Here is a 10,757-nt window from a genome sequence, read left to right on the forward strand (position 1 = left end):
GCGGAGAGAGGGGATATCGGGAGGGCATAGATGCCTACTTATTTCCACAATATCTGAAAACAGACTATTGAGTTATTATTTTCGTAAAATAATGACGTATTTACATGCAATTAAATTGCGTCTGAAGTTTGCAGCACAATGACATGCTGTTCAAACGGAACGTGTTTGCACATTTAATACAATTGTTCTTTACTCAGGAACATGCCACATTTGCGACTTAGCCGAATAATATCAAATGTTCCGCGTACATTTCATCAGCACTTTCAACTCTTTCCGGAATTTGTTTTGAGTCACTGCATAGATAAACGTGTTTGTGCAGCAGCTCAACATCTGAAGCATATTGGCAATTTCCATCAGGATGAATCTGGGTTCGCTGTAGCCATTAATTGTATAGCCAACGTGAAATCGCTGAATAAGGAAGTGGATAACATACGGAGTCCAAAGGATGAAACATGCCGAGATTGCAAAGAGCAGGAGAATGGACCTTTTGCGGCTTTCAATCTCCGGGTCACACTGTTTCTCTCCCATGGGGCAGCTACAGAGTCTCTTACGGGCCCGACTGGCTGCTAAAATGTGCCGAACAGTCAGAGTGTTAAAGGAGAGAATAAGCAGGAACGGGAGGCAAGGAGTCAGAACGCGATCCGTCCAATCAAATATTGTCCAGAGGATAACAGAATATCGATCGTCCTTCTGTTTGCAATACCAGGGCACGTTGTCAATGACGTACATGGGTTCGAGCAAAAAGTACCAGGGTATGTTGATCACACAGCCCAAAGTGCAGACGACAGAGATAACAATTCCAGAGCTTCTCTGGGTGCAGTACTTTGCTTTGAGTTTTTGCCAGCAGATGGCGACATATCGGTCAAAGGTGAACGTCCCTGTTAACCAAAACGAACTGTCCGTGGCGGCGTTAATTAACGCAATGCTCAAACTGCACGCGGGTGTGATGGATAGGAAACTTCCGGGAAAATAAATAGCGGGAATCCGGTTTAAAATCACGGCGGTGATGATTACCAAAAGATCCGTCGCAGCCATGGATACGACGTAGCGGCTGATACATCGGGACAGCCCGCATTTCCCTCGGGACAGAATCACAATGGCCACTATGTTAACTGTGGGGGAAACAATTTGAGATTAGTGATAAAACACACTCGCAGTAGAATTAATTCAGAAGTTTCAGCGTAAAAATTTTCATAACTTCGGCACGTCACGCATCAAACTTTGACAGCGGTTTATAGATGCTCTGCAATGGAGGTTTTCTTAATTGGCTGCATTGCGACTTGCTAATGAAACCACAGTGACCAGGAGCTTAACCGAGTACAGAAAAAGCCTCCTGGACTTGACTGATTAATGCACAGTTATCTAATACAGACTGAGTCCATTGCATTAAGGACACCTGAACAAGTGCACACCTGATCAGCTAATCACGTGGAAAAAACTCATTACATAAAAACATACAGACGTGTCAGGTGGCGGTGTTCCCAATATGGGGTCAACGGAACCTTCGGTTAGTGATAAGCACCATGGCATAAAAGAAATTAGGCATCGCAGGTCAAAAGTTTCAATTGCTGTTCAGACCAAGTATCAGAATGGGGAACCATGTGATCACAATTATCTTGATGGTGGAGTGATTGTTGGTGCTACATGGGGTGTTTGAGTGTCTCAGATCTCCTGATCTTTTGGGATTTTCGCACTCAATAGTCTCCAGAACGAAAATAAAACATCTAGTGCAGACGAAAACGCCTTTGTAATGTAGAAGATATTTGCTCCAGCGTTAACCCACTTCGGAAAATGAGAGCAATAGTCCTAAATAGGGCGAAATCAGTGGATGAAGAGTTAAAAATGAGATCAACCGTTAATACAGCGTTGTAAAGACGCTTTCACTCCTATTACAGATACTGCGGCGTGTTCTCAACATCTAAAGGATGTCATTTAATTGCTTTATGATCTGCCAAATAGCTACTGTACGTTTGCTGTGTCAAGAAAGGCGTCCAGTTAAATATCGAAAACTCCTGTAGGCTGATTACTCTTATCAATCCCTACCCTATACATTGAAACACCGTTCCCATTGACCTTGTCATGACGAGTATAGTGGTATGAATTTATATGACTTTATGTATAAGTTATATCTATAGATTATAAACTGTTCTGTGCATACGCCCTAGTTGCGTGTATATATATAGTGCCGTTCTGGATTCATTTAAGAGAAACAGTACTCTGCAAATGCCTTAGGCACCCAAAACTATGTGCCGAAGACTTTTGCACATTGCTGTACATGTAATAAATATTATGTACTGGTTTTAAACTTATAAATCATGAAAGCACTCAGTGGCCACTTTATTAGGTACAGCTGTTGACTTGCTCTTTGATACAAAAAACTGCTCAGCTATTAAATTCATAAAGTTCACAAGAGCATAAGGCGTAAGACTGTATATGTTAAAATAGAAAGAACTGCTTTACCTGGTACCGCGATCACTGCAAGAGCCGTGTAATAAATTGCGTACACCAGGCCTCGAGGAGTTGCGTGCATTTTCCGTGTGTGAGCGAGACCAGTTCCTTACATCAATCGTTCTTTTGTCGATTTCGTAACAGTCCTTAATACACTTGACATTCAACTGCGAGAGTCAGCTAAATAAGTTCATATTGTTTACAATTCAGTCACGGGGAATGACATTAATATCAAGTACAGTCAGGAAACAAACACAATGAGTGACGTCACAATTACCTTTGCTGACAGCTAACGAACGAACAGAATTAGTAACATCCCCATCAGAACTTCGTGAATTCGGAAATTACTGAAAATTTTCTCGCTTTACTATGAGATTTGTCTTGTATGGGGTAGCGTGGAGGGGGACGGGGAATGTGTTGTATACACTTTTAAACCTTAATCTAAAAAATTCAATAAATGCTTTTCAGTTTCCGAAATGGTCATGCCGAAGACACCAATATGATATGTGATATGTGATATGAATTGATGATATAAACGATATTATAAATGATGTATTACATATAATGCATGTTATGTGTATGTATATGTACATAGCTGTAAATATATAGTATACATACACACATTGGTGACTTCATCAGGTACACAGACAGACCTGCTTGCTAATACTCGATCAGCCAAGCACGTGACATATGATCAGATGAGAGAGAAGCAGAATTAGGCCATTCAGCCCATTGCATTTGCTCTACCTTTCCATCATGACTGGTTTATATCGCTCACCAACCCGTTCTCCTGCCTTCCTCTCGTAACCGTTGACGCCTTTACAAGTCAGGAACCTATCAATCTCCACTTAAAATGCACCTTGTGACTTGCTCTGCTCAGCCGTCTGAGGCAATTAATTCCACAGATTTGCCAACTTCTGGCTAAAGATACTCTCTGCATCTCTGCTCAAAATGGACAACCATGGAAAATATCCTCTCCATTTCAACTCAAATGGAAATATCCTCTCCATTTCAACTCAAGGTAGGCCTTTCAATATTCGATAGGTTTCAATGAGATCATTCTCCGGCTCCATTCTTCAAACATCCGGAGAACAGAGGACCAGAGCCATCAGGCTTTGTTCATACTTTAATCGTTCCTTGCCACAGACCGCTGTGGAACCAAGTCATTAAGACAGAGGTTGATCGGATTTTGATCAATCAGTGTATCAAAGATTATGGGCGGAAGGTAGGAGAATGAAGTTGGGATAACAAATCAGCCAGGATGGAATGGCGAGCGCACGATGGGCAGAATAACCTCTTGCTCCGCAGCCTTATGTTCTTATGACTTTCAGACATTCGGCCGAAACGGGAAGGCAAAAATCCGCCTGCACACAAACTAAGCTCATGACGACTTCCGAAATCTGAGACACACGACTAAGAACGCAGAGTAATTCAGTGGCAGATGATTAATGCCGGATCAGCATCTGGTGCAGTCAATAAGAGTAGAATAAACTCAAACGCAGCAGGAGAGGTAAACAACAAGTGAATTTTAACGTCAACTTGAATTTTGGCAGGTATAAGAATGGCAAAGTTTGAGAGGAGTATGAGACACGTGTAGGTGAACGGGGAAACCTCAAGTACACCACCCAGGCAAAGTGCAAAGTTCAAAGTTCTTTTATATTTAAAGTACCTGCATACAAACCTGGAGATTCATTTACATGCGGGCGTCCACAGTAAACGCAATGAAAGACAATACAATCAAGGCAAACCTGCACAGTAGCAAAACAACCAACGATCGAATACTAACTAAATAAGTAAATATGTAGGTAAATAATTAAACAATTAGGTAAATAAATAAATAACCAGGTAGATAGATAGATAGATAGATAGATAGATAGATAGATAGATAGATAGATAGATAGATAGATAGATAGATAGATAGATAGATAGATAGATAGATAGATAGATAGATAGATAGATAGATAGATAGATAGATAGATAGATAGATAGATAGATAGCAATCAGCATGTTGCCAGGATAATAGCCATGCTGCAAACCACATTTTTCTGTACCAGAATCGTACTCATTCACATTGGATTGCAACATTCATATCAAAGCTACAAACTGATCTTGTTATTAGGGTATATCTACGTCTCACAGACACACACACACACACACACACACACACACACACACACGTGTTGGTGGGTGTGAGTATATATATATAAAAGAAAAGCAGGAAATAAAGAGATAAAGATACTTCAACTTGAGATCATTGTTATGGTAGCATCTCATTTGATGGACAAGTGATGCAGTTATCCACTTTTGTTGAACAGCCTGATGGTTGTGTTGTAGTACCTCTTCTTTCACCTGGTAGTCCGAAACTAAGGCTTTTGTAGTTTATACCTGATGGCAGAAGCGAGAAGAGCGCACCGCCTGGGTGGTGGGGATTCCTAATGATGGATGCTGCTTTCCTACGCCAGAGTTTAATGTAGGTGTGGTCAATGGTAGTGAGAGCTATAACTGTAATGTACTAGGTGGAATCCATTCCCTTTTGCTGGATTTTCCGTTCCAAGGCAATGGTGTTTCCATACCAGGCCGCGATGCCGCCAGTGAAAATACGTAGAGACGCAGGTGGCATAAGAAACCCATCTGGACCATTACTCTAAAATAATTGCTGGAACAACTCCTCCTCTGTAGCAGTTAACGCTGGTGTTTCAAACTGCAACGTTATCGAAATGCTGTGAACATTAGGATCAAAACTCCAGTTTTATACCACTGCTCTAAGTCGTCAAATCTGTTGCTTTGCGCAAGCAATACATTGAAATATTGTCTTCATCCTGGTCTCTGGGTTAATCTAATGGAGTCGACGTTGACTCGCTGTTGCAATGGGTGTCTGCAGCGACTGGAAGCTTACCTAAGTGCAGCACACAGACACGGAGAAGGATTTGGAGATGACTTGGACTCGGAAATTGACTTGGACTTGGACACACGACATCTACTTGACTTGGACTCGACGCCAAGACGGACATGACTTGCACTAGGAGTCAGAACTTGGACTGACTTGGACTCGGAGCCAGGACGGTCATGACTTGCACTAGGAGTCAGAACTTGGAATGACTTGGACTCGGAGCCAGGATGGTCATGACTTGCACTAGGAGTCAGAACTTGGACTGACTTGGACTCGGAGCCAGGACTTGGACCTGACTGGGATTCGGAGAAAGGTCTTGGACTTGACTTTTAATCGCAGCCAGGTCTTGAGCTTGACCTGGACAAAGAGCCTAGACTTGGTCTTGACTGGAACACTGAGGCTGAACTTGGACTTGAACACGAAGAGACAGAATTCCCAACTCGGAGTCGCGTCAAACGGCGGGAGCTGCTCAGCTGGACGCAAGACGACTAAAACAGGCTCCGACAGTCCACTCGCATCCCGGCTCTGAGCAACGTCAAAACGGCTGGCAACACTCAACTGGACAAGAGTCGACAAAGAAAAAAACGACAGACCCTAGAGTCCGGGCTTCGAGCAGCTGCATGGAAGATTCTCGATTCGACCCGGGAACTGCGAATGACACGCTTGCAACACGGCCCACGCAGATTCCACCCGACCCGGCAGACTCTCAACTCGACTCATTCTCGGCGTCTCAGAACGAGTATATCCGCACTGCTGATGAGACGAACCAGCAGCGAGTAGAAGTAAACAGGAGTTTTTATGCTGCCGCTTCGAATGGGGATCAGGTGCCCTAATCCAGGAGCTCAGTGGAACACGGGGAAAAGGAAAATTACTGACATGAGTAGTTAACGGACATGACCACAACATTCGTCTGCTTCCAGCTCTGGCCTACTTATGATTAAAAAATTCCTGAGAAGGCATTGGTTGCAGTAACATATTATTTTCCAATTTTTTAATCATCATACCTAAAGAACCAAAGATGGCGAGTCAGTGTACGTAGGTTAATTATAGTTTCAGAAATCTGAAACTGGGGAGCAAGAACTGATACTAAATCGTTGATTGTCTATAAGCTCGGGTTCCTCCTTCCTGATGGTCGCAATAAGAAACCGGCATGTCGGGGGCGATTCCACTCGCATCCGGGCTCGCATGTCGACTCCTGTGGGGGGAGGGGGAGCCGGAGTTCAGAGTTCAAAGCACTCTATCCGTCCACCCCGTGGACAGTGTGGGTTGTCCCTGGGTGCTCCGGTTTCTTCTAGCAATCCAAAGGCGTAAAAGGTAGATTATTTGGTCATTGTCAATGGTACTGTGATATAGTTACAGTTAAATTGGAGTTGACGGGGATTGCTTGGTCCGCAATAGCCCGAAGATACGGAAGTGCGTACTCCGCGCTGCAACACTAATGACATAAATAATAAATAAGTAAAAAGCTCTACGCTTGCCTGAGCCTAATGTGGTTAACAAAAGGGGATCCAGATCTATGCGGAATATTATTTTCAATTTTAATAATAATCAGAATAATGTTGGAGAGACTTCGTCCCAGAAAGAGAAACGTTCCTTGTCGAAATACAGGTGGGTCACACAAAACCACAAACTAAATAAATTACAATACGAGACCAACACATTTAAGGCGACAAATGCAGAAAATGCCAAGAGAAACCAAAATCAGTGCAGCACATTACAGGATCCTGTAGCAGTTTAACTTAATCTGATTACTTTTTCAGGCGCACATCAAAATGTTCAGCGAAATCTTGCATTAAAATGCAAACTCATCATAAAACATAACTTGCCATAAGTGCGGAATGTCCGAGCCCCATAAATTATATTAGGACGGAACCGTTATTACAGATATGACAATCCATATTAATCATCCAGATATAATAACACAGGACAAGCAAACGGGAACATCTTACTTAATAGATATAGTCATTTGTAAAACACATTCTAATACGGAAATCAATAAGACAGAAACATCATACTGATGTTGAATTAACAGAGGAAATTGAATCACTATGGAACATGAACAGGGCATAAATTGTCCCGATAGTAATATCTCCAAATGGTATCATACAAAAGGCACTACACAATAGTATTAAACGATTAGGGTTGCACGGTAATAACATGAAAAGCTTTAGAACGCACAATACGAAACATCACTAGATTAGTCCGAAATTCCTAGCAATTGAGAAATGAGAGTTTTTGGCTTTGCCCGTTCCTCATCTTTGACCAGCTGGAACTGAGAAAAGATCACACTTGGATGACGAGGAAGATGACCAAGCTGGATTATAGAGGAAAAACAGCTCACACACGACTGAAGAAATGCAAATTCCTGAAGTTCCAATGAATATGCAAAAAGAGGTTATAAAAATACGCACAACTGAAAAGTGATAATATTCATAGATGTTGGTATAAAAATAACTTGCCTTCATCCGTAAATATGAATACGTATTAATATTTATCTTTAAAATCCTGAAAATGTGCCTGATTATTTTGGTTATAAGGAAAAATATATCTTTTACCCGAAGAAGAAGTCAGAAACAATGCATCCGAATATCTTCCTATTACTTGTTTTAAAACGAGACATAAAAATATAATATCATGCATCTCGTAACTAATCATAATATACTTACAGAATAACAGAAAGGTTACCATAAAGGTATGAAAGGACGTGAAGAAGAATTAATTCTAAATCAAGTTTGGTGAAAAAGTAGAAATATTTCACGTTCCTATATTGATTACCAAAAATGATTTGTCTCCTTCTCACAATCATTGTTAAAGAAGTTTCTTCATATGTCTAAAATGTGCACTACACTTGTGATACGCCATCAACATCTGATGAGGCATTGGAGTAACATAAGCACCCTATCTACCAACAACAAACAGAGAACAAACACCGTTGTCAAAATAAACAGAGCCATTTCCGAGGGCAACTCTCTAACCCCATTGTTGTTCTCTCGACCTTTAAAGCCACTCTCTAATTCATTGAATCAGACGGACATTGTGCATCAAGTCAGTAAAAAAACCGAGATTATTTTTACCTTGACACACCTACTATGAATTGAAATTATACGCACCTTCATCAGTAAACTTAAAGTAATTCATTCAAACAGCAGAACATCAGACTAGATAAGTGGAGAACGACTCATGAGAACTATGCGGATGTATATTTAAATTATTTCACTGTATAACTACCTCAAAAAAGATTCAATGACATATGTGAGTGATGATAATCCTGATTATGATATAAGTCTCTGATGTGGACTGAGAGGGCTCTGCCACTTTTTCTCTGTATCATGCCTGGGAAAAAGTGGCAGAGCGGGCGATGGGAATAGAGAGATTATGTAATGATCAATAAGCCAATTATTTGGAACTAAAATACTTTGTCCGATATCTTGGGCTCCATGTCTCTACTTCGATGTGAACACCCGCCTCAGGCATTCCTTCTTTGCACCTGTCGCACACCTCTCCAACGAAAATCCATCTTCGCCGTTTCTAATATTTATTACTCCCAGCAGATTTACAGGTTCGTTCTCTGCTCCACGTTGAGAGGTACAGTGCTGTGCAGAAGAATTAGACACCCAAGCTGTATATAGGCACAATACTCTACTTCCGATTAAAAGGCTTTGAGAGTATATTTAACAACACACAAAATGCTGGTGGAACACAGCAGGCCAGGCAGCATCTAGAAGGAGAAGCACTGTCGACGTTGGGTCTCGGCCCGAAACATTTTGTGCGTTGTTGTTTGAATTTCCAGCAAGCAGATTTCCTCGTGTTTGCTCTAAGAATATATTTATTTATTTCTCTTCGTAATCGCTGACAATACTGGGAATTGGGCACCTGTTTCAGGGCCTGCTGCCTGCTATATTCATCTATAAGCTCCACATGTCTCTATATATTGTCCCGACGTTGGGCTGTTTCCTTGCAAAGGATGCTGACGTCGTTTTCAAATGGGTTTTAACGATTTTGGTGCATTTTGGAGTCGGGACTTTAAGAATTCCCTACCACTCCTGAACTGTGCAGAACTGGAGGAGTCAAGGTAAATGAGAGAGTGTGTTGAAAGTAAAAACTCCGCCGGAGATTCTGAGATTTACATCGTGGATAAGACTTTCATTTCTCAGGCACTGCTTTCCACAAACGTGCAACAGTAGCATGAGGATTCAAATTCAAATTCATGGGTGCGACGGTAGCGCCTTCGTTATAGAGGCGAATAAAAGAATGGTTCAGGTGCTGGAGTTCAGAGTTCAATGTCCTCTGTAGGTCCTCACCGTGAACCGCGAGTGTTCACCTAGGGCGCACCGGTTTCTTCCTTCAGACGAAATACGTGGCAGGTACGTTATTTGGTCATTGTAAATTGCACCGTAACTAGATTTGGGTTACATCGGGGTTGTCGTGGATTGATGGGTCGGCGAGTCCCCAAGGACCGGAAGGGCCTACTTCGCGCTGCATCACCATGAGATAAATAATAAATGATTAAATAAACATATCTATGTTTGCCTAATCCAAGTGTGATCTACAAATGGTTATTCAGTTTTATATGAAACTTTATTTGCTGAACCAGATGATGCTCATCAAGAACACGGTTATGTATCATTTTGTTTGAGTGTGAGGGTCAATCTCTTAAACCTTTCCATGAAGATTATGGTAATATTAATAATCCTATTAATACTTGCGACGCCTTCTCAGAAGCAGAACAGATCTTTGTGGCAATACAGGACCAGGACCAGATGGTTAACGAAGAATGCATGATAATACACAAGAAGAGACCAACAAATCCGACGACAAATGCAGAAAATATCAAGAAAATGCCAGGAGAAATCATTTGACTATTGGCCAATACTGCATAGGAACGATATTAGGCCATACAGGCCATCGAGTGCGCTCCGTCATTCCATAACAGTTGATCCTGGATCACTCTCAACCCCATACACCTGCCTTCTCACCATACACTTTGGTGCCCTGTTCGATCAGGAATCTATCAACTTCCGCGTTAAATATGCCTACACTGCAGTCAGTGGCACAGCATTCCACAGATTCACTGTTCTCTTTCTAAACAAAATTCTCTATACCTCTATTCTAAAAGGTCGCCCCTCCATCTTGAGCCTGTTTCTTATAGTTCTGGATATCCACACTAGGGGAAACATTCTTTCCACCTCCACCCTTTCACCCTCTAATCCTTCCATATTCGGCAGATTTCATGGGATACCATCGTATTCTTCTGAATTCCAGTGAGCACAGACCCAAAGCTGCCAAACTTTCCTCTTATGTTAATGCCTTAATTCCCGGAATCATCCTCGTGAACCTCCTCTGGAATTTCTACAATGACAACACATCCTTTCAGAGATGTAACCATATAACCATATTACAATTACTGCACGGAAAAAGG

The 10,757-nt window shown here is 41.7% G+C and overlaps 1 protein-coding gene across 1 annotated transcript; it reads right to left on the reverse strand.

The window, feature by feature from the left end:
- Positions 1–231: 231 nt before the first annotated feature.
- LOC132380737 (probable G-protein coupled receptor 139) lies at positions 232–2,530 on the reverse strand. Its single transcript, XM_059949729.1, has 2 exons — positions 2,461–2,530; positions 232–1,112 (listed from the first exon to the last, which is right to left on the reverse strand). Exons 1-2 carry the CDS (start codon positions 2,528–2,530, stop codon positions 232–234), a joined length of 951 nt encoding a protein of 316 aa, XP_059805712.1.
- Positions 2,531–10,757: the final 8,227 nt, after the last annotated feature.

The sequence above is a fragment of the Hypanus sabinus genome, chromosome 24, assembly GCF_030144855.1.
Source record: "Hypanus sabinus isolate sHypSab1 chromosome 24, sHypSab1.hap1, whole genome shotgun sequence".
NCBI classification, from domain to species: domain Eukaryota; kingdom Metazoa; phylum Chordata; class Chondrichthyes; order Myliobatiformes; family Dasyatidae; genus Hypanus; species Hypanus sabinus.